This window comes from Oncorhynchus gorbuscha, linkage group LG12 (genome assembly GCF_021184085.1).
Source record: "Oncorhynchus gorbuscha isolate QuinsamMale2020 ecotype Even-year linkage group LG12, OgorEven_v1.0, whole genome shotgun sequence".
NCBI classification, from domain to species: Eukaryota; Metazoa; Chordata; class Actinopteri; order Salmoniformes; family Salmonidae; genus Oncorhynchus; species Oncorhynchus gorbuscha.
The window spans coordinates 46,567,375-46,592,763 of record NC_060184.1 but is presented as its reverse complement, the minus strand read 5'-3'; the positions used below and the strand labels follow the sequence as shown (position 1 = coordinate 46,592,763).

Below are 25,389 nucleotides of genomic sequence, written 5' to 3'. Positions count from 1 at the left end.
AAAATTGCCACTTATTCACCAGCCCACCCCAAGCTTTCATCTGGGCCCTGGAGCACACACTAGGGCCTGGATGATGGACAACTGTACATATAGACATTACAGTACAACTGTCGTTAGGAACAAAGCATTGGCACTCTATTTCCTCAAGCTACTTCACTTTCTTCATCCTGTACTCGCTCTCCCATGTTTGTGTATGCTAACATTTCAATAATACCAATAAACCTTATTTGCTACTGATCAAACAGCATAACTTATTATATTTGACCTCTAATGGTGGATTGTGTACCTTCAGTTGAACCCTCTGGCCAGCCAGGCAGCGGTGGCGGCGGCTGCAGCAGCTATGGGCTCCATCGCCGGATCCCAGGTCTTTGGCAATGCCCTCTCCAACCTGCAAGCTGGAGTCACGGGTCAGCTGGTCACCAATGCACAAGGACAGGTGAGTGTCCACTCATAATACCACTTATAACACAAAAAGTGATGTATATCAGGTTTCAACTTTTCATAAGACATGTCTGGAATGAAAACCTAGTGGAAGATCACGTCCCACAATGGTGGTTACTGTTACAGTACATTTCCATGCTGTTCAGTGCTACAATAAACACGTTTCACTAATTAAATACATGCAAACAGAACTCCAAAGACTGGATGGCCTCAATATTCTGTTTTCTTATGTAGCAATGTTGTTTGGGGGGGGTTATTTATTTATTTATCAGCCCCGTGGCAGACATACTGTCATATGTTAAGCTTTTTGGCAATAAACAAAGCCCTTCTTCCTCTTATCCGCATGTGCCGGTCACCGTAAAATGCTGACCGTGTCATATTTACAGGGTGGCTGCAGAATTGTTCCATCAGTAGCCAGTGGCTTGAACAATGACGCTTGTCAGAGTGGGGCCCTATCTAATGAATCATCTTATTGCAGGTGCACACAGCACATATTCAAGAATGATCATATGGACAATGTGCCCTTTCACGCCAGCCAGTTATTTACCTTAACCCCCGTTTCATCCCTCTCTCGGTGCACTTCTCCCGCTATCCTGTTGATCGCTAACTTAAAACCACTGCCTGACGAATGCCTTAGACGCTGGCTCTCATAGTTGTGTGATAAGACAGACCGTATTCCATGTTTGTTGTGTAGGAAGTCTGTAAGGCGTAAGAGTTGCCGTACAGGGGAGTTTTTCTTGATATGCTCATGACTAAGCGATGCACATATTGCAGGCTACTTATAATTGTGTCAAAAATGTGTTTCTCAAGAGTGTATATGTTCTTCTTCTGATAAGCTGTAGACCACACTATCTACCTAGCTGTCTACATACCACCACAGTCCAATGCTGGCACTAAGACCACACTCAATGAGCTGTATTCCGCCATAAACAAACAGGAAAACGTTCATCCAGAGGCGGCACTCCTAGTGGCTGGGGACTTTAATGCAGGGAAATTTAAATCAGTTTTACATAATCTCTATCATCATGTTAAATGTGCAACCAGAGGGGGAAAAAACTCGAAACCACCTTTACTCCACACACAGAGACCCGTACAAAGCTCTCCCTCACCCTCCATTTGGCAAATCTAACCATAATTCTATGCTCCTGATTCCTGCTTACAAGCAAATATTAAAGCACCAGTGACTCGGTCTATAAAAAGGTGGTGATGAAGCAGATGCTATGCTACAGGACTGTTTTGCGAGCACAGTCTGGAATATGTTCCGGGATTCTTTAGGACGTGTACACCGAGCATGCGCTGACCAACTAGCAAGTGTCTTCACTGACATTTTCAACCTCTCCCTGTCTGTAATACCAACATGTTTGAAGCATACCACCATAGTCCCTGTGCTTAAGAACACTAAGGTAACCTGCTAAATGACTACCAACCCGTAGCACTCACGTCTGTAGCCATGAAGTGCTTTGAAAGGCTGGTCATGGCTCACATCAACACCATTATCCCAGAAACCCTAGACCCACTCCCTTTGAATACCGCCCCAACAGATTCACAGATGATGCCATCTCTATTGCACTCCACATTGCCCTTTCCCACCTGGACAAGAGGAACACCCATGTGAGAATGCTATTCATAGACAACAGCTGAGTGTTCAACACCATCGTACCCTCAAAGCTTATCACTAAGCTAAGGACCCTGGGACTAAACACCTCCCTCTGCAACTGGACCCTGGACTTCCTAACGGGCCGCCCCCAGTTGGTAAGGGTAGGTAACAACACATCCCCCACTCTGATCCTCAACACGGGGGCCCCTCAGGGGTGCGTGCTCAGTCCCCTCCTGTACTCCCTATTCACTCATGACTGCATGGCCAGGCACGGCTCCATCAAGAGGCGACTCTGGGATGCTGGCCTTCTAGGCAGAGTTCGTCTGTCCAGTGTCTGTGTTCTTTTGCCCCTCTTAATCTTTTATTTTTATTGTCCAGTCTGAGATGTGGCCTTTTCTTTGCAACTCTGCCTAGAATGCTAGCATCCAGGAGTCGCCTCTTCACTGTTGACGTTGAGACTGGTGTTTGCGGGTACTATTTAATAATGAAGCTGCCAGTTGAGGACTTCTCAAACTAGACACTCTAATGTACTTGTCCTCTTGCTCAGTTCTGCACCGGGGCCTCCCACTCCTCTTTCTATTCTGGTCAGAGCCAGTTTGCACTGTTCTGTGAAGGGAGTATGTAACGATGTGTGGTGAGAATCGAGAAGCAAGCACAGAGAGTGAGTGTTTGAAGAAAATAAATGGACCATAATACAAAACAAGAAACACTAACAGCACACAGACATGAAACAGAAACAAGGAAGGAACCAAAGGGAGTGACATATATAGGGAAGGTAATCTGGGAAGTGATTGGAGTCCAGGTGAGTCTGATGACACGCAGGTGCGCATAACGATGTTGACAGGTGTGCGCCATAATGAGCAGCCTGGTGACCTAGAGGCCGAAGAGGGAGCATACGTGACAGAGTAGTACACAGCGTTGTACGATATCTTAATTTTCCTGGTAATTTCTCGTATGGAATAGCCTTCATTTCTCAGAACAAGAATAGACTAATTGAGTTTTCAAAAGAAAGTTCTTTGTTTCTGACCATTTTGAGCCTGTAATTGAACCCACAAATGCAGATGCTCCAGATACTCAACTAGTCTAAAGAAGGACAGTTTTATTGCTTCTTTAAATCATAACAACAGTTTTCAGCTGTGCCAACATAATTGCAAAAGGGTTTATAATGATAAATTAGCCTTTTAAAATGAGTGATGGTTGCTGACCAATGAGTGATGGTTGCTGATAATGGGCCTCTGTACACCTATGTAGATATTCAATAAAAAAGTCAGCCTTTTCCAGTTACCATAGTCATTCACAACATTAACAATGTTTACACTGTATTTCTGATCAATTTGATGTTATTTCAATGGACACAAAATGTGTTTTTCTTTAAAAAACAAGGACATTTCTAAGTGACCCCAAACTTTTGAACGATAGTGTACACATTACCTCAATTACCTTGACTAACCGGTGCCCCCGCACATTGACTCGGTACCGGTAGCCCCTGTATTTAGCCTCGCTATTGTTATTTTACTGCTGCTCTTTAATTATTTGTTACTTTTATTTTGTACTTTTTTAGGTATTTTTCTTAACTGCACTGTTGATTAAGGGCTTGTAAGTAAGCATTTCACTGTAAGGTCGCATGTGACAAATAAAATGTGATTTGATTTCTACGCGTTTGCCCACGTGTAGTGTATACTGTAAACAGCATGCGTGAGTGATGCTAAACACGGCTAATGAGAAAGTATAGGTTTCCCTAGTCTGGAAATGCTCAGAGCGCCGGGGACAGATCGCCATGGAGATGGATTTGATGGGATTCTCTGTGCTTTTGTAATGTCACGGCGACTGACACTGGCTGACATAATAAGGTCACGGAGACGGTCAAAGCCCTGGGCGACAGTCCTTTTCTCCTACACCTTATTATTCAGAGCATTATTCAGTCTGAGCACTCTGAAACATGCACTACACTACTACTACTAACGCAGGATCCCCCCACCACACACGCACACACAAATGTGCGTGCACATGCACATGCACACATACCCCTCTGATACTGGAAACATTAGAGGTTAATGCATGCCTGCAACTTGACTGGAGGACCAACAAAACAGCACCTCAGAAGCTGAATGCCTACCATAAAAGCAGCACTTGTGTCAGTCTGTAGAATCCCAAACAGACTTTGGCGTTTGTTTTGCTGGAAGAACGACAGAGGAACTAGAATCCCTCCAAAATGTGTGTGCTTGTTGAATATTGTGCTGTGGTTTAGCTAGGTTAGGCAGCAGTCGTTTTGCTAGGTTATGCAGCATTGTTACTGTGTTAAAAGCACAAGGATTTTGAACGAGGTATCTGAAAGAAAATACCTGCCCTGCCTTCATTTGGAGCCCTTTCTTCTCCTATATGTATTTTAATCTGAATGAAGTATTTGACTTTTGAAGAGAGGATAACACAGTAAGTGACCCTGTCATTAATGCCCAGTCGATTTCTTCCTCTTAGCTTATTGTAGTAGGTTTGGATTTGATCATGTGGCTTTAACATGTGTCCACCTGATTACATTTGTCAATCTTTTTTTCACTTTCCAAGGCTAGTCGACGAAGCCACTCTTCAGTCCCATCTGTTTGAATACGGCTGTGAGAAAATAGTAGGAATTCATTTGATGTCAATACACAGATTGCCTTGGGAAAGCATTACACCATTTTACTTTAGTTTCCTCAGTATCTAATACAACGATTAAGGTCAAATATATTTGAAAAAATATCTTGAAATATCTTGAAATAACAATAGAGCATCTAAAACTTAGGGGGGGTGGGGTGAGAGGGATTACTTAACCTATCCTAGGTTAAGTAATCCCTCTCACCCCACCCCCCCCCTAAGTTTTAGATGCTCTATTGTTAAGTGACTGTCCCACTGGATGTCATAAGGTGAATGCACCAATTTGTAAGTCGCTCTGGATAAGAGCGTCTGCTAAATGACTTAAATGTAAATGTAATGTAAATGTATTAAGCCATGTTTAGGTTTAAATAAGCTAAATGATCTGCCAATGATGTTAGATAATTTATCTTGGTACATAAAAACAGTGAATTATCACTCAATATAAGATATTTAGGGTTGCTTAGATTTCACTCTTTGCAGTGCACAGAGTGAATATTGTATTTACTGAATTGTTGTGGACATACACTGTATTTCCAGTTTACGATAGCATAAATACTGTTGTAAAAAACTGTAGTATGCAGTATAATATAATAATTACTGCAGTGTTTTTGCGTACTGTAGTATTTACTGCAGTGTTTTTGCAGGCATTACTGTAGTATTTACTAGAGTGTTTTTTATTTTTCTATCTTGGATATAGCAGTGGGATCCTTCTCTTTGAGGAAACCTACTGGGCATAATACTCAAAGAGAAAATTTTCCATAACCTGTAGGTAGGTAGGACTGAGGTCTGAACAAATAACCTGTAGAGAACAAAATATATGGTCTACACTTGGTATGCAGGCTTCTCCCTTCTGGGTGGCACAAAATGGGATATAGGGGAGGGGGATTGGCAGGGTATTTGCAAAAGAAATACTGTAGTATAATATAATATACTAATTACTATAGTGTTTTTGCAGACTGTAGTGTTTTTTGCGGAAATTACTGTAGTATTTACTGTAGTGTTTTTGCGGTCTGAGGTATACTGTAGTATTTACTATAGTTTTCTACAGTATACTACAAAATTCTGTAGTAAGTACTACACAAGATCGAGGGATCCTACAGTGTGTAGAATATGACTAAATAATGATATAGTAAGTACTGTAGTATTCTATTGTAAACTGTAGTATTTTTTTCATGTGGGATGGGTGCCTGGTGCCTGGTCTTTGTGCTTCCTGGTGAAACCCCCATGAGCCTGGGCTTGTTGGGCCCATCCATCCTCTTCACTGAGCTTTGATAAAGACCAGAGCCCACAGGGCTGACTGCTGTTACTAATGCACACAATGCCAGGCAGGAACACACATGCTCTGTTAACCTGCACGGGCACAACCACAGAGGGACTCCGCTGAAATACAAAATACAAATCAGTCCTCAGTGGTAGAGGAAACATATTCTGACATTGTCATTTTAACTTTTGAACCCCTGTTTTCACCTAACAGCGGGGCAAATACACGGCAGGTAAATAATACTTCAGGTGTCTGTATATTTTGTAATACGGTAGAATATTCACACTGTGTTAGGACCACAGTCAAAATGGCTTTACATCTGACTTTGTGATCTTCTAAAGCAATTCACATTCCTTATCAAAGTGTTATGCTTGATGTCTTTGAGCTGTAATGAGGTAAGTCAGGACTTCCAAACGTTTCCCAACCCGGGTCTCTATTCCAACATGGTTCACTATTCCCAGCACGGAGATAGCAGGAAGGGAAAATGGCCAGAGATATTGTCTGGCCACCATAGCTAACACCACAGATTGCCCTGGCCTGGCTGGATAGATGAGACAGCATTTCTGTGGAAACAAGAGAAGAGCAGGATAATCTTAATGAGTTCTGCTGAGAGAAGGGAGAGAGAGAGGGAGAGAGAGAGGGGAGGATGCAGGTCCTGACCGTTCCTGACACGCCACACTATCACGAGTGGAAAACAAATACATGAGGAGGAAAAAGACAAAGAGAGGAAAGGTAAACATGAAGGATGCTGGTTGGACAAAGCTGACAATACTATTGTTTGTTAGAAGGTGCCACAACCTATGTGTATAAAATGTCATAACTGGCTGTAGTCTGCCACCGAAGCATGTATTCTCCATTGACCTCTCCGTGAATCTACAGGTTTCCATCAGAACTTACATGTTTTACATAATCAGTGTCACAATCAACTGCCTTGAGAAACGCCATCGGAGCACTGCCATAGATCATCCAAGATATCTGAGGGAGAGAAGGAGATGTGGCGTTAGCGGTGCATCCGGGGCAAGAGCTAAACTGTCAGTTCCCTGCCCGTGCTATTACGCTAATCTCTTGTAGAATAACCACTTAATCCAACGAGGATGAATAATTGAGTGGAACAAGTTCTCCGCCACGGAGGCACGCGAAGCCAGATGTCGAGAGACATGAGCGTCAGGCGGCGCAATAAAATATGCTAAGTGGCAAGAGAGGAGAGCATTACAAGGGGAATCGGCGGCGGCGACACAGAGCCCGGAGAGAGTGAGAAATGATCTGTCGCTTAACATGAAGCAACGTAAGCAAATGAGCCGTGGAGGGGATGAATTACAGATTGCCGGCCTACCTTTCTTTCTACCACTGATCCTTCCCCATTATGTCAAACAGGGAGGAGGGAGGGGGTGGGGATAAAGCAGAGAGAGGCATGGCAGGGAGAATCAGATTAGCACTGGAAGCAGTAGTGAGATGCTGGACTACAGTATGGGGGGGACCTGATTACATTTAGCTGTGAAATTATATATAGTGGCAGGTGCACGTGTAATAATTTTTATGTCAGACCTACAGTATATATGATTTATTTTGGTGATTTGTACATAATGCTTGAAGTAGTCAGCATGAGCTACCAAAACATTCATTGTGCTTGTGTCCATTTATTTTGGTAAAAATGTTTTGCCTTTGTTTTTTTACTATAACAAAAGACAACAATGCTAGCCCACATCTTCCAGCCAGGTCCAAATGACAAGTTTGGTAAAAAATAATTGCAAGCCCGACCATGTTCACTCTCCTCTGGCATAATTAGGCTGCATGCTGTGGTCCTGTCAGTGGAGAGAACAGGCAGAGAGACTGAAACTCTGAAGCTGTCTGTCCAGGACCAGTCCACAGATTACATTAACCTTCATCATTGTGAAGAGGCGCTAAGTCCCCCCCTAAAGCGCTACTCTTGGCCACACTCTGGCAGCTCTGAGAGCTAAAATGCTGCGGTGACACTCTGCCGCCCCCTTTGATCTGCACTTCCTGATTACAGCCATGGAGGAGAGAAGAGGAGAGCTGGGGATGAGAGGAGGAGAGGAGGGGATGAAGTACCCCAGGGACCCTGGGAGCTGAATTGGACATTTGGTGTGTGTGTGTGTGTGTGTGTGTGTGTGTGTGTGTGTGTGTGTGTGTGTGTGTGTGTGTGTGTGTGTGTGTGTGTGTGTGTGTGTGTGTGTGTGTGTGTGTGTGTGTGTGTGTGTGTGTGTGTGTGTGTTGGTGTGCATGCAAGCGCACTTGTGTGTGTGTGTTTTGAAGGGGGGGGTTCTCAGTATTAGCAACCCCCCATAACAGGAGCCGACAAATACACATATACACACATGAATCTTACACACACGCCCCTCTCCTGGCCTGGTGATGGATAATACAGGCGGTGTTCTGCACCAGCACACACACAGGTACTCAGAGCTGACCTTTGCAGTGTGCTCCCAGCAGTGGGCTCTGCCTTCACTTGGTTTGGCCTATAAAACCTCCTCTATGACAGATGATCAGATAATCTGCCTGTGAGTTCCCTCACACACATGAACTCAACCATCAAGTGCTTGGGCTTTGATACTGCCATTCCAAACGTTTGTGTGTCCACTGACATACACGTATTGTCATACACAATGCATAAGTATTTAATGTGGGAGTTCATATAGAATCTGAAAGGCGCTCTATACTTCTGTGCAGTAGATCAACAGTTGTACAACAGTTGTAACGATAATTGCCTTCCTACCCTTATTTATGTACTGTAGATCAATGGAATGACCCATCTGATTTCTTCTCCTCTCACCCCTCCTTTTTCAGATAATTGGAACGATCCCACTGATGCCCAACTCTGGGGGGCCCTCGAGCCAATCAGGGGGCGGAAACCCTGCGCTGCAGGTCCAGCCAATTACACCTCAGCTTCTGACCAACAACCAGGGCCAGATCATCGCCACGGTGATTGGCAATCAGATCCTGCCTGTCATCAACACCCAGGGAATCACGCTGTCACCAATCAAGCCTGGACAGCAGGTAACCACACACATGTACTGTATAGTGCACACACACATGCACAGACACAAACACACACACACGAGTCACATCACATACAAGACACATGAAGATATATTCCTACTCACAGAAAATGCCAATTGAGTACATTCGAAGACCACTCGTGAGAAACAATACTAGTCAAGTCTGATGTTTTTTCAGCTATCAAGTCTTCTCTTCTTCTGTCTAAACACAAATTGAGAAGATTTCCTTCTCATAAACATAACCCCCAACCGTAGCATTTCATTGCTCCCAGTGTTTGGGAGTGGTTGCTTTCGATTAAACCAGTCTCTTGACTAGGGCAGTAAAGATTACAGAAGTGTGACAGAAAGAAAGAGTGATATATCAAAATTTGTCAGGCCTTTGAAAATATACTATTTTCTTAGGAGCTAATAAGCAGCACGATGGTGCATCCACACAAAGGTGCGTGTTTGTGTGTGTGTAAAGCACCTGTCAAGGAACCTCTCAAACTCCCTCTCTGGCAGTCTGCAGAGCCCCTGCAGAGCCAAACGAAAAACAACACTTTTCATCGCCCCACTTAAAACTCAAACACTACCTCACTCTGTTTTTTGTTCTCTCACTACCCGCTATATTTCTCTCCCTCATCCTCCCCGCTTTTTCGTGACCTTACCTGTGACCTGAGCATGTGATGATTCTCCTTAATCACACATTTAAAAGGAGAATCGTGTGTCTCTAGCTATCGTAACAATACAACACCAGACTGATCCTCTAAAGAGGCTCTCCTAGTACATGCAAAGAAAAACATGAGTTCTATGGTGCTATATGTTTGACAGTGAACTCAAACCCCACCTAGTGCTGAATTGTTATGTACAACGTAAATGTTCTTCCTTCTTTTGGACTTGTAAATGCATGGTAGGCGTCAGAGGCACACTTATCAAAGAAAACAAAGAAATGTCCAAGCTTTAAGTCTACCTACTATGGACCAGGCTTTCAGCCATACAAAACAAATGAAACATGCTATGTAAACGGGCTAGGGCAATAGGCGTGACTTCACGGAACACTAGATCACACTCGTGAATGAATGAATGCATTTGTAATAATGTTTATGTGTTTTGGTCCTCTCTTCAAAGCCACGCACGTAGACAGCGACTGTTCCACTGGTATAATTTACGGTTGTCAGCTCCGGCAGTGCCGAATATTTCAAGTGAAGCTAGATAATTCTCACTGCCTGTCAACCGTCTTGACAGTATGTGCATCGCTGTTGACATCCACTACCATTCCAAACAAACACATGCCGATGGGGAAGGAATTAATAGCGAGAGAGAGTATTGAGAAAGCCAACCTAGTTCACGGAGGAGACAGCTTTCACTTTAGAGTGAAGACGTATCAGCTTGATCTTGTAAGAGCAATTCATTTGCGCACCAAACATGAGAATACATCGTTTTCTTACAGCTGGAGTGCATTGCCTGTAAATCATACATTATCTTTGATACGTGAGCCGCGGTGTCCATGGTTCTTTTCCCGCGCGGACTTGCCTTTATTAGCAATTCCCTTGTGTGATGACTGGAGAAAACACCCTATAATTGTCATAACATTTTTTTCTACACTCCTGTATGGCAGGCAGGGGATGGTAGAGCTATTCACTTTTTGGACCCGTTCTGAAATGTTCTGACCTAGGCTTTCCAACCCGAACCCGATATGGATACATTGTTATTTATTTATTTATTTATTTATATATAGACACTCGTTCCGAACGAACCCGAGGACAACTAGACCCGTTCCATATAGACCTGGTCGGATCCGAGTGCGGGAAGCAGAAGAAAATATGTATTTTTAAGCTACTTTATTGACCGGAGTTGATAAAGTGAGAGGAGGGAGACAGAGGTGCTGCTCTAGCAGGCGGGGAGGGACCCTACTGTGAGCGAGTGACACTGGGAGCGTTGAGGGAGAGACAAGAGACAGCAACCAAGCCGACTGGCGGCTATAGTAGACTAAAATATGCCATGTCTAGGTTATTTAGCATCAAATATGACTGCATCAAACTGGGAGAAGCTAGTTAACATTAGCTACCGTAGCTAGGCTAATTGAAGTTGCAGTGCATGTGCTTTCTCATCCTACAGTTACAAATGACAACTCCGTTCAAAATATTAAGTAGCAGCCTAGCATTACCTGTTGACTCTTGGTCGTTGCAGTCTATCCGTCTCCTTTAACTTTTAATTTGTAATTTTAATTTAATCTTACATTGATTAGATATCTACTAACAATTGCCAATTCGATGATTTATGATTGGCCAAAAACAACAACAATCTATACGCTACACACTCCACTCTCGTGAAAAGCATGAGCAGCACCATAAAGGGTACAATTTCTCTCTCTCTACTGCAGCAGTCGCGTTGGGATATGTACGGGCCCTCCCGGACAAGTCAATTAAAATTACACATACCCTGGCCGAGACCATTGACAGTCATATCAGATTCAACCCAGACCCATGCCATTATTCAGAATTCTGGATTCGGATCTGCTCGAGTCCCGGATCGGATCTCGGGTATTCGGGTACAGGTGGATCCATGAAGACCTCTAGGGGACGTTTATGCTCATGGAGAGCGGAAGAGAGAGAGAAATACAAAACAGCTGAGCCACCATTCATCTCCTATTAAAACCCAGTGTCTATTTTTTTACTAATCTAACACTGTCTGTTTCAATTGTAATCTAGCTCTGAATAGTTTTCATGATGGGCCGCAGGGGCTTGTGGGTCTGGATACCCACATCCACAACCCCCCCCCACCTTGCAAGCAAAACATTTTAGCGGCACCCCTCATGACAGTGAAGAGAAGGGTGTAGAGAAAATGTTGTCGTTTTAAAGCAAGTTTGCTGCAATTCTACACATTTTGCGATGGGGCGGAGAGAAGGTTTTGCAATTTTATATCTAATTTCATGCAATTCTACACATTTAGCCCTTAGGGTAGAGGCAAATGTTTTCCATTTTTAATATGATTACTGATGATCGATGGGCTCCACCCAGGTCTGTAATTTGACTATGCTCACTACAAGTTTAGATAGCTGGCCACTAGACTAATTTACCAATCCCCCCCAAAAATAATCAGACATGAGCTAATTAAGTGACTGCAGATGCACAACCAAATTTTGAAATTGCACCTTATATTCTATTCTTGTAAGACTGAGTTCCTAAACATTATTGTGAAGATAACTTGTTGTGCTATTAAGGTGTAATATTATAGTGGTTGTATTGTTGTTTTAAGTGAATATATTCAGTCAATATTTAATTTCTGTGTGTGTGTCTTCAGCTGCCTCAGGCTCAGCAGGTTCAGACAGGCCCAGTGTCGTCTCAGCCCAACCTGCTCCACATGCCCCACAGCCAGAGTCCTCTCCGCCAGGTCTCTTCCTCCTCATCATCGTCCTCTTCCTCCTCCGCTCTCAGTGTGGGTCAGCTGGTCAGCAGTGAGTACCCGCCGACACCCCCACGCGCAAACACACACACACAAACACACATGCACACATAGTAAAATAATGTACAAGCATACAGATAAACCTACATTGTCAGAGAATTACATTTTGTAATTGACCACAGTCTTTGGTATGGTGAACCTTCTATTTCAAGAGCGCTGGCTTTCTGTTTGTCCAAAAACATTAGATTTTTCGGTAACCCTTAATTTTATAGCCTCTTAATTACTATGTATTTACATAGTAACAAAAACAATATACATAGTATCCATTTAGCCTTAAACAACCAAGTAAGTATTACATACATACTTATTAAGTAATAATATAAGTGGTTGGATAAGTTGTTGGATAAGTGTCCTTTGTAATAGCGATCCTAAATTAGCTCAGGTGTAACCAATTCACCTTCAAACCACACACACACGTTAATTGGCCTCAATTGTAGTGATTGACATGATTCCAGGATAAATTCAGCAGTTCCTGAAACTGGGTAGTGAAGACAATTATTAAGAAGTGGAAGGTGTATGGCACCACCAAGACCCTGTCTAGATCAGGACGTCCCTCCAAACTGGATGACCGACCAAGTAGGAGACTGATCTGAGGCTACCGTGAGTCCAATGGCAACTTTGAAATACCTATGGGCTTTTATGGCTAAGACTGGTCAAAGTGTGCATGTGACAACAATATCCCAACCACTCCACAAATCTGGCATGTATGATAGGGTGGCAAAAAGGAAAGCCCACATTGAAAGCCCACAAGAAAGCCCACATTGAATCCCATTTGAAATGCAAGAAAACACTTGGGAGATTCTGTAGCCATGTGGCATAACGTTTTGTGGTTTGACGAAACTAAAATGGAACTTTTTGGCCTAAATGCAAAGCATTACATTTGGTGCAAATCCAACACAACACATCATCCAAAGAACACCATCCTTAGTGTGGTGGCAGGTAGCCTAAGTGGTTAGAGCATTGGGCCAACAACCGAAAAGTTGCTGGATCAAATCCCTGAGCTGACAAGGTAAAATTCTGTCTTTCTGCCCCTGAACAAGGCAGTTAACCCACTGTTACTAGGCTGTCATTGTAAGTAAGAATTTGGTCTTAACTAACTTGCCTAGTTAAATACATTTTTTTTAAATAGTGTGAAGTGTGGTGGCATCATCATGTTATGGGGATGTTTCTCATCGTCAGGATAGAAGGGAAAATGAATGGAGCAATGTACAGAAAACTCCTGCAAGAAAGCTGAAACTGGGATGAAAGTTCACCTTTCAGCATGACAATGACCCGGAGGCCAAAGCTACAGTGGAGTTGCTAAGAAATAAAAAGGTTAAATGGTCCTTGAGTGGCCCAGTCAGAGACTTGACCTAATCCCAATAGATAATGTGTGGCATGACTTGAAGATTGCTATCCATCAATGCTCTCAAAGGAATGTGACAGAGCTTGAACAGTATTATAATGAAGAATGGTCAAATATGGCCAAATCTAGGTGTGCAACCTGGTCTCAGAGCATTTCTTATTATTCTGTAAGTAAATTTGAGAAACTCTATTTAGTATGATAATTATACTTTGTATGATATGTTACGAATTGCAATTGGTATTATAGGTTACAAATTCCAATTTGTTGTGGCTAACAATAGCCAGGTGGTTAACATTAGCTAGGTGGCTAACATTAGCTAGGCTAAGGGTTAGGAGTTAAGGTTATGAGTTAGGTTAAAGGGTCAAATCAAATCAAATCAAAGTTTATTTGTCACATACACATGGTTAGCAGATGTTAATGCGAGTGTAGCGAATTGCTTGTGCTTCTAGTTCCGACAATGCAGTGATAACCAACAAGTAATCTAACTAACAATTCCAAAACTACTGTCTTATACACAGTGTAAGGGGATAAGGAATATGTACATAAGGATATATGAATGAGTGATGGTACAGAGCAGCAAACAGTAGTTGGTATCAAGTACAGTATATAAATATGAGATGAGTGTGTAGACAAAGTAAACGAAGTGGCATAGTTAAAGTGGCTAGTGATACATGTATTACATAAGGATGCAGTCGATGATGTAGAGTACAGTATATACGTATGCATATGAGATGAATAATGTAGGGTAAGAACATTATATAAGGTAGCATTGTTTAAAGTGGCTAGTGATATATTTACATCATTTCCCATCAATTCCCATTATTAAAGTGGCTGGAGTTGGGTCAGTGTCAATGACAGTGTGTTGGCAGCAGCCACTCAATGTTAGTGGTGGCTGTTTAACAGTCTGATGGCCTTGAGATAGAAGCTGTTTTTCAGTCTCTCGGTCCCAGCTTTGATGCACCTGTACTGACCTCGCCTTCTGGATGATAGCGGGGTGAACAGGCAGTGGCTCGGGTGGTTGATGTCCTTGATGATCTTTATGGCCTTCCTGTAACATCGGGTGGTGTAGGTGTCCTGGAGGGCAGGTAGTTTGCCCCCGGTGATGCGTTGTGCAGTCCTCACTACCCTCTGGAGAGCCTTACGGTTGAGGGCGGAGCAGTTGCCGTACCAGGCGGTGATACAGCCCGCCAGGATGCTCTCAATTGTGTATCTGTAGAAGTTTGTGAGTGCTTTTGGTGACAAGCCGAATTTCTTTAGCCTCCTGAGGTTGAAGAGGCGCTGCTGCGCCTTCTTCACGACGCTGTCAGTGTGAGTGGACCAATTCAGTTTGTCTGTGATGTGTATGCCGAGGAACTTAAAACTTGCTACCCTCTCCACTACTGTTCCATCAATGTGGATAGGGGGGTGTTCCCTCTGCTGTTTCCTGAAGTCCACAATCATCTCCTTAGTTTTGTTGACGTTGAGTGTGAGGTTATTTTCCTGACACCACACTCCGAGGGCCCTCACCTCCTCCCTGTAGGCCGTCTCGTCGTTGTTGGTAATCAAGCCTACCACTGTTGTGTCGTCCGCAAACTTGATGATTGAGTTGGGGGCATGCGTGGCCACGCAGTCGTGGGTGAACAGGGAGTACAGGAGAGGGCTCAGAACGCACCCTTGTGGGGCCCCCGTGTTGAGGATCTGCGGGGAGGAGATGTTGTTGCCTACCCTCACCACCTGGGGGCGGCCCGTCAGGAAGTCCAGTACCCAGTTGCACAGGGCGGGGTCGAGATCCTGGGTCTCGAGCTTGATGACGAGCTTGGAGGGTACTATGGTGTTGAATGCCGAGCTGTAGTCGATGAACAGCATTCTCACATAGGTATTCCTCTTGTCCAGGTGGGTTAGGGCAGTGTGCAGTGTGGTTGAGATTGCATCGTCTGTGGACCTATTTGGGTGGTAAGCAAATTGGAGTGGGTCTAGGGTGTCAGGTAGGGTGGAGGTGATATGGTCCTTGACTAGTCTCTCAAAGCACTTCATGATGACGGAAGTGAGTGCTACAGGGCGGTAGTCGTTTAGCTCAGTTACCTTAGCTTTCTTGGGAACAGGAACAATGGTGGCCCTCTTGAAGCATGTGGGAACAGCAGACCGGTATAGGGATTGATTGAATATGTCCGTAAACACACCGGCCAGCTGGTCTGCGCATGCTCTGAGGGTGCGGCTGGGGATGCCGTCTGGGCCTGCAGCCTTGCGAGGGTTAACACGTTTAAATGTCTTACTCACCTCGGCTGCAGTGAAGGAGAGACCGCATGTTTTCGTTGCAGGCCATGTCAGTGGCACTGTATTGTCATCAAAGCGGGCAAAAAAGTTATTTAGTCTGCCTGGGAGCAAGACATCCTGGTCCGTGACTGGGCTGGGTTTCTTCTTGTAGTCCGTGATTGACTGTAGACCCTGCCACATGCCTCTTGTGTCTGAGCCATTGAATTGAGATTCCACTTTGTCTCTGTACTGACGCTTAGCTTGTTTAATAGCCTTGCGGAGGGAATAGCTGCATTGTTTATATTCGGACATGTTACCAGACACCTTGCCCTGATTAAAAGCAGTGGTTCGCGCTTTCAGTTTCACGCGAATGCTGCCATCAATCCACGGTTTCTGGTTTGGGAATGTTTTTATCGTTGCTATGGGAACGACATCTTCGACGAACGTTCTAATGAACTCGCACACCGAATCAGCGTATTCGTCAATATTTTCATCTGACGCAATACGAAACATGTCCCAGTCCACGTGATGGAAGCAGTCTTGGAGTGTAGAGTCAGCTTGGTCTGACCAGCGTTGGACAGACCTCAGCGTGGGAGCCTCTTGTTTTAGCTTCTGCCTGTAGGCAGGGATCAGCAAAATGGAGTCGTGGTCAGCTTTCCCGAAAGGGGGGCGGGGCAGGGCCTTATATGCGTCGCGGAAGTTAGAGTAACAATGATCCAAGGTTTTACCACCCCTGGTTGCGCAATCGATATGCTGATAAAATTTAGGGAGTCTTGTTTTCAGATTAGCTTTGTTAAAATCCCCAGCTACAATGAATGCAGCCTCCGGATAAATGGTTTCCAGTTTGCAAAGAGTTAAATAAAGTTCGTTCAGAGCCATCGATGTGTCTGCTTGGGGGGGATATATACGGCTGTGATTATAATCAAAGAGAATTCTCTTGGAAGATAATGCGGTCTACATTTGATTGTGAGGAATTCTAAATCAGGTGAACTGTAATGAACTTCGTCTGTAGTTTGTAGAAAGTCAGACCGAAATGCAGCGTGTAGGTTACTCATGACTTTTAATGAAGCTAATACGGTACATGAAATAACGGAAGAAGAAAACAACAAACGAATGAAACTAATACAGCCTATTTGGTGACTAACACTAAGACAGGTACAATCACCCACGAAATACAACGCGCACTCAGGCTACCTAAATACGGTTCCCAATCCGAGACAACTAGAATCAGCTGACTCCAATTAGGAATCGCCTCAGGCAGCCAAGCCTAACTAGACACACCCCTAATAATACACACTCCCAATTAATACAAACCCTAATACGAAATACAACATATAAACCCATGCCACACCCTGGCCTACTCAAACATATAACAAAACACAAGATACAATGACCAAGGCGTGACAGAACCCCCCCCCCCTAAGGTGCGGACTCCGGGACGCACCTCAAGAGCATAGGGAGGGTCCGGGTGGGCGTCTGTCCATGGTGGCGGTTCTGGCTCGGGACGTGGACCCCACTCCATAAATGTCTTAGTTCCTCCCCTTCGCGTCCTAGGATAATCCACCTTCTCCGCCGACCATGGCCTAATTGTCCTCACCCTGATCCCCACATAACTGAGGGGCAGCTCGGGACCGAGGGGCAGCTCGGGACCGAGGGGAAGCTCGGGACAGAGGGGCAGCTCGGAACAGAGGGGCAGCTCGGGACAGAGGGGCAGCTCGGGACAGAGGGGCAGCTCGGGACAGAGGGGCAGCTCGGGACAGAGGAACAGCTCGGGACAGAGGAACAGCTCAGGACAGAGGGGCAGCTCAGGACAGAGGGGCAGCTCAGGATAGAGGGGCATCTCGGGACAGAGGGGCAGCCCGGGACAGAGGGGCAGCCCGGGACAGAGGGGCAGCCCGGGACAGAGGGGCAGCCCGGTACTGAGGGGAAGCCCGGTACTGAGTGGAAGCCCGGTACTGAGGGGAAGCCCGGTACTGAGGGGAAGCCCGGTACTGAGAGGGAGCCCGGTACTGAGAGGGAGCCCGGTACTGAGAGGAAGCTCAGTACAGAGAGGGAGCCCAGTACAGAGAGGGAGCCTAGTACAGAGAGGAAGCTCAGTACTGAGAGGAAGCTCAGGCAGGTAGTAGGCTCTGGTAAATCCTGGCTGGCTGGTGGACCTGAATGATTAAGGTTGTCTGGCCGATCTAGAAGATCTTGGCAGACTGGCACTTCTGGCGGACCCTGGCAGACTGGCACTTCTGGTGGATCCTGGCAGACTGGTGACGCTGGGCCGACTGGCAGCGCTGGGCAGACAGGAGACTCCGGCAGCGCAGGAGAGGAGAAAAGCACTGGCTGTGCTGAACAGGCGATGCGCACTGGACGCGCTGGGCCGACTGGGAGCACTGGTGGCGCTGGGCAGACAGGAGACTCCGGCAGCGCAGGAGAGGAGAAAGGCTCTGGCTGAGCTGAACAGGCTGCAGACTCCAACAGTGCAGGAGAGGAGAAAAACTCTGGCTGCGCTGAACAGGCGAGGCGCACTGGAGGCCTGGTGCGTGGTGCTGGAACTGGTGGTACTGGCGCGAGGACACGCACAGGAAGCCTGGTGCGGGGAGCTGCTACCGGAGGACTGGTGTGTATAGGTGGCTCTGGATAGACCGGACCGTGCAGGCGCACTGGAGCTCTTGAGCACCGAGCCTGCCCAAGCTTACCTGGCTCGATGCCCACTCTAGCCCGGCCAATAGGAAGGGCTGGTATAAGTCGCAGCTGGCTCTGCACCCGCACTGGAAACACCGTGCGCTCCATAGCATAACACGGTGCCTGCCCGGTCTCTCTAGCCCAACGGTGAGCACAGGGAGTATGCGCAGGTTTCCTACCTGGCATAACTATTCTCCCTTTTAGGCCCCCCCCCAATAAATTGTTTGGGGTGACTTTCCGGTTTCCAACTGCGTCGCAGTGCTGCCTCCTCATACTCACGCCTCTCCGCTTTAGCTACTTCTATTTCCTCCTTGGGACGGCGATATTCTCCCGGCTGCGCCCAGGGTCCTTTTCCGTCTAATATCATCTCCCAAGACCAGAAGTCCTCATATTGCTGCTCCTCACAATTAACAGGGAGAGTAGGCTCAGGTCTGACTCCTGACTCTGCCACTCTCTCTCTGCGCTTTCCCCGTTACCTACGGTTTTCGCTCTGTATAGCCGTGCTCTCCTTTTCGATTCCATCCGTGTATAGCCCTCCTCGCATTGCTGTAGGGAATCCCAGGCGGGCTCTTGCACTCGCTCTGGGTCGGACGCCCACCTGTCGATTTCTTCCCACGTAGTATAATCCCTGTTTCTGCCGTCCATATCGTCATCCTTTAGCTCCTGCCAGTTCACACGCTGCTCGGTCTGTGAATCGTGGTGGGTGATTCTGTATTGAACTTCATCTGCTGTTAGAAGAGAGGCAGACCGAAATGCAGCGTGTAGGTTACTCATGACCTTTAATAAAGATAAAGCGGTTCATGAAATAATTGAAAATACAAAAACAACAAACAAGTGAAACAAATTACAGCCTATCTGGTGACTAACACTAAGACAGGTACAATCACCCACGAAATACAACGCGCACTCAGGCTACCTAAATACGGTTCCCAATCTGAGACAACCAGAATCAGCTGACTCCAATTAGGAATCGCCTCAGGCAGCCAAGCCTAACTAGACACAACCCTAATAATACACACTCCCAATTAATACAAACCCTAATACGAAATACAACATATAAACCCATGTCACACCCTGGCCTACCCAAACATATAACAAAACACAAGATACAATGACCAAGGCGTGACATGAACAGAAGGATTTGAGTTCCTGTATGTTTCCTTCGTCACACCATGTCCCGTTAGTCATGAGGCATACGCCCCCGCCACTCTTCAAGGTTAGGGTTGGGAAGGGTTAGCTAACATGCCAAGTAGTTGCAAAGTAGCTAGAAAGTAGTAAGTAGTAAGTACAGTACCAGTCAAGTTTGGACACACCTACTCATTCAAGGGTTTTTCTTTATTTTTACTATTTTCTACATTGCAGAATAATAATGAAGACATCAAAACTATGAAATAACAAAAATTGAATAATGTAATAACCAAAAACTATTTTTTTGAGATTCTTCAAAGTAGCCTCCCTTTGCCTTGATGACAGCTTTGCACACTCTTTACATTCTCTCAATCAGCTTCATCTGGAATGCTTTTCCAGCCATCTTGAAGGAGTTCCCACATATGCTGAGCACTGGTTGGCTGATTTTCCTTCACTCTGAGGTCCAACTCATGCCTAACCATCTCAATTGGGTTGAGATCAGGTGATTGTGGAGGCCAGGTAATCTGATGCAGCACTCCATCACTCTCCTTGGTCAAATAGCCCTTACACACAGCCTGGAGGTGTGCTTTGGGTCATTGTCCCTTTGAGAAACAAATGATAGTCGTGTTGGATAAGTGTGCCTTGAATTCTAAATAAATAATTGACAGTGTCACCAGCAAAGCACCATCACACCTCCTCCTCCATGCTTCACGGTGGGAACCACACAAGCAGAGATCATCTGTTCACCTATTCTGAGTCCAAAAATATAAAAAAATCTCCAAAAATCTCTAATTTGGCCTCATCAGACTAAAGGACAAATTTCAACCGGTCTAATGTTCATTGCTCGTGTTTCTTGGGCCAAGCAAGTCTTCTCTTTTTATTGGTGTCCTTTAGTAGTGTTCTTTTTAAAGTAATTCAACCATGAAGGCATGATTCATGCTGTCTCCTCTGAACAGTTGATGTTGAAATGTGTAGGTTACTTGAACTCTGTGAAGCATTTATTTGGGCTGCAATCTGAGGTGGTGTCAACTCTACTGAAATGATCCTCTGCAGCAGAGGTAACTCTGGGTCTTCCTTTCCTGTGGCGGTCCTCATGAGAGCCAGTTTCATCATAGCGCTTGATGGTTTTTGGGACTGCACTTTCATAGTTCTTAAAATTTTCCGTATTGACTGACCTTCATGTTTTAAAGTAATGATGGACTGTCGTTTCTCTTTGCTTATTTGCGCTATCTTGCCATAATATGGACTTGGTATTTTACCAAATAGGGATATCTTCTGTATACCACACCTACCTTGTCACAACACTACTGACTGGCTCAAACACATTAAGAAGGAAATAAATTCCACAAATGAACTTTTATCAATGCACACCTGTTAATTGAAATGCATTCCAGGTGACTACCTCATGAAGCTTGTTGAGAGTATGCCTAGGGTGTCCAAAGCTGTCATCAAGGCAAAGGGTGGCTACTTTGAAGAATCTGAAATATAAAACATATTTTTGGTTACTACATGATTCAATATTTGTTATTTCATAGTTTTGATGTCTTCAGTACTATTCTACAATGTAGACAATGGTACAAATAAAGAAAAACCCTTGAATGAGTAGGTGTGTGCAAACTTTTGACAGGTACAGTATCTAATTAGCAAAAATGCCAAAGTTGTTTGTGATGAGACTCAAACATGCAACCTTTGGGTTGCTAGACGTTGGTGTTATTCACCCACCCATCCACCTCTACAAACTATTCGCCTTTCATTTTTTGCCTTAATTAACCTTCTGTCTTATGTAGCCATCCCAAACACAACATATCATACTAATTTCAGTGTTTTTAGGTCTAATCTATGAGACCAGGCTGAGGTGTATAAAGTTGGTAGAGACATATCCCAACAGACTCACAGCTGTAATTCTGCCAAAGGTGCTTCCACCAAGTATTAATTCAGGGGGCCGATGACTTATCCAATTATGATATTTCAGTTTTGTATTTTTAATATAGATTTACACTTTTTCATGACAAAACGTATGTGGACACCTGCTTGTCAAAAATCTAATTCCAAAATCATGGGCAATCAAAATGGAGTTCGTCCCCCCTTCGTTGCTATTACAGCCTCCACTCTTTTTGGAAGGATTTCCATTAGATGTTGGAATATTGCTGCGGGGACTTGCTTCAATTCAGCCACAAGCATTAGTGAGGTCGGGCACTGAGGTTGGATGATTAGCCCTGGCTCGCAGTCGGCATTGCAATTCATCCCAAAGGTGTTCAATGGGGTTGAGGTCAGGGCTCTGTGCAGCCCAGTCAAGTTCTTCCACACCGATCTCGACAAACCATTTCTGTATGGACCTCGCTTTGTCCATGCTGAAACAGGAAAGGGCCTTCCCTAAGCTGTTGCCACAAAGTTGGAAGCACAGAATCATCTAGAATGTCATTGTACGCTGTAGCAGTCACCCAAGTCATAGACTGTTCTCTCTGCTACTGCACGGTAAGCGGTACCGTAGCGCCAAGTCTAGGTCCGAAAGGATCTTGAACAGCTTCTATCCTGAAGTCTTGAGACTGCTGAATAATTAATCAAATGGACAACTCGGACTGTTTACTTTGACAGGTTTTTGACATTTTTGTAAGTGTATTTACTTAAGTATTCAGACCCTTTGCTATGAGACTCGAAATTGAGATCAGGTGCATCCTGTTTCCATTGATCATCCTTGAGATATTTCTCCTTGGAGTAGAGTGTCAAGATGGGATTGTGTCGAGGCACAGGTCTGGGGAAGAGTACCCAAAAAATGTCTGCAGCATTGAAGGTCCACAGAACACAGTGGTCTCCATCATTCTGAAATAAAATGTGTTTTAAACCACCAAGACTCTTCCTAGAGCTGGCCGAGCAATCAGGGGAGAAGGGCCTTGGTCAGGGAGGTGACCAAGAACCCGATGGTCACTCTGACAGTGCTCCAGAGATCCTCTGTGGAGATGGGAGAACCTTCCGGAAGGACAACAATCTCTGCAGCACTCCACCAATCAGCCTAAAAGGCACATGACAGCCCGCTTGGTGTTTGCCAAAATGCAACTAAGGACTCTCAGACCATGAGAAACAAGATTCTCTGGTCTGATGAAACCAAGATTGAACTCTTTGGCCTGAATGACAAGTGTCACGTCTGGTGGAAACCTGGCACCATCTCTACGGTGAAGCATGGATGTGGCAGCATCATACTGTGGGGATGTTTTTTAGTGGCAGGGGCTGAAACACTAGTCAGGATCGAGGGGAAAATGAGCAGATCAAAGTCCAGAGATATCCTTGATGAAAACCTGCTCCAGAGTGCTCAGAACCTCATACTGGGGCGACGGTTCACCTTCCAAAAGAACAGCGACCCTAAGCACACAGCCAAGACAATGCAGGAGTGGCTTCGGAACAAGTCTCTGAATGTCCTTGAGTGGCCCAGCCAGAGCTCGGACTTGAACCCGATCAACATCTCTGGAGAGACCTAAAAATAGATGTGCAGCGACTCTCCCCATCCAACCTGACAGAGCTTGAGAGGATCTGCAGAGAAGAATGGGAGAATCTCCCCAAATACAGCTGTGCCAAGCTTGTAACGTCATACCCAAGAAGACTTGAGGCTGTAACCGCTGCCAAAGGTGCACTGAGTACTGAGGTGCACAAAGTACTGAGTAAAATGTCTCAATACTTATGGAAATGTGATATTTCATTTTTTTTTATACATTTGCTAAAATTCTAAAAACCAGTTAATTTTATTTTTTAGAATAGGGCTGTAAATGTAACAAAATGTGGAAAAAGTCAAGGGGTCTGAATACTTTCTGAATACACAGTATATACCAGATACTATTAGCCCTCTTTATGATTTAGTCTAATTATTGTGTAGACATAAATGTACCAAGTAATGTCCTCTGGACTTATTCCACATTTTGCTTTGTAACAGTCTGAATTCAAAATGGATGAAATATGTTTTTCTAACCCATCTCTACACAATACCCTATAATTACACAGTGAAAAGATGTTTTTAGAATTGTTTTGTTATTTATTGAAAATGAAATACAGATATCTAATTTACATACAGTAAGTATTCACACCCCTCAGTCAATACTTTGTAGAAGCACCTTTGGCAGCGGTTACAGCTGTGAGTCTTTCTGGGTAAGTCTCTAAGAGCTTTACTCACCTGGATTGTGCAACATTTGCCCATTATTCTTTTCAAAATTCTTCAAGCTCTGTTAAATTGGTTGTTGATCATTTCCAGACAACAATTTTCCGGTCTTTCCGTAGATTTTCATGCAGATTTAAGTCAAAGCTGTAACTTGGCCACTCAGGAACATTCACTGTCTTGTTGGTAAGCAACAAGCAACTGAAAATCTTGGTGAAATCCCTAAGCGGTTTCCTTCCTTTCCTTCCTCTCCGGTAACTGAGCTAGGAAGGACGCCTGTTTCTTTGAAGTGGCTCGGTGCATTTATACACCATCCAAAGTGTAATTAATAACTTTGCCATCCTCAAAAGGATATTCAGTCTGCTTTTATTTCTTTTTTAGACCCATCTACCAATAGGTGCACTTCTTTGCGAGGCATTGGAAAAGCTCTCTGGTCTTTTTGGTTGAATCTGCACCAATCGGTGCGCCTACGTTCTAACGTGATATACTTGCTAAAAGTCCAACCTCAAAACATAAATGGAAAAAACGAAACCTGTAACACCATGTAAATACCAGACACTTTCAAGTTTACTCCAGTAGAATCTAACAGCGTTATCTTACCCCTAAAAAAATCCTAACAACACATCTTATGCTAACCTCTCACCATTAGAAATGTCTTGGGGGTGGAGTCTTTCTCACTCATCATTATTCACAATGAATAAATTAATGTAGAAGTGTTCAGAAACATATTATATTCTTATTTACAAAACAAAGTGACATCCAAAAGTACTCCTTACATTTCAAATGCTTAGCAGGACAGGAAAATGGTCAGATTCACAAGAACATGTTGTCATCCCTACTGACTCTGATCTAGCGGACTCACTAAACACAAAAGAAAACTATATCTTTCCAGTCTCTCCCTCTGTCCCTCCCACGTCTTACCTCCAGCTAATCAGAACATTGAAACCTAGCTAACTGATAGCAATAATTTATTTATAGTAAAAAATATTTATTTCTACTAAATAACAACACGTACGTGCTCAAATCATGACAAATAATAGTTGTACTCACAAACAATTTAAAGGATAGAAAGACAAGTATGTCTATGGTTTGGGTCGAGTTGGTGAGATTGGAAAGTAGTTAGCTTAGTGTATTGATAGAAACACTAACGAGTTACTTTTTTTACATTTAGAAATAAAACTCATGTCATAGTAGAAAAGTGTCTAAAACATATTTAGAAACCTTTCGTTTTTTCCCAATCCAGCTATAATGTTGCATCCCAATGTAATGTTGTCCACTATGGAAAACTGTAAGTTATTGAATTCATATCATACACATTTTATTTTGATGGCAAAAACCGAAAGACTTGATGTGGCCAGCTGTGGCCATGGGTGAGCTCCACCATTCCTTCTCAACGAGCTTTAGAAAGATATTATCCGTTTTTTCCCCTGGATCTGACACGCCTGCTCCGGCTCCCCAACCCTGACGCCTTCTCCCCCA

General features: G+C 44.4%; 1 protein-coding gene across 1 annotated transcript in view; it reads left to right on the top strand.

Annotated features, from left to right (window-relative positions):
• Nucleotides 1-25,389, top strand: part of LOC123990378 (POU domain, class 6, transcription factor 2-like) — a 64,125-nt gene that overhangs the window by 17,608 nt on the left and 21,128 nt on the right. The window contains exons 3-5 of the mRNA XM_046290941.1: nucleotides 293-436; nucleotides 8,736-8,945; nucleotides 12,230-12,383. Coding sequence (XP_046146897.1) covers nucleotides 293-436; nucleotides 8,736-8,945; nucleotides 12,230-12,383 — 508 coding nt within the window. The remainder of the gene's footprint in view (nucleotides 1-292; nucleotides 437-8,735; nucleotides 8,946-12,229; nucleotides 12,384-25,389) is intronic.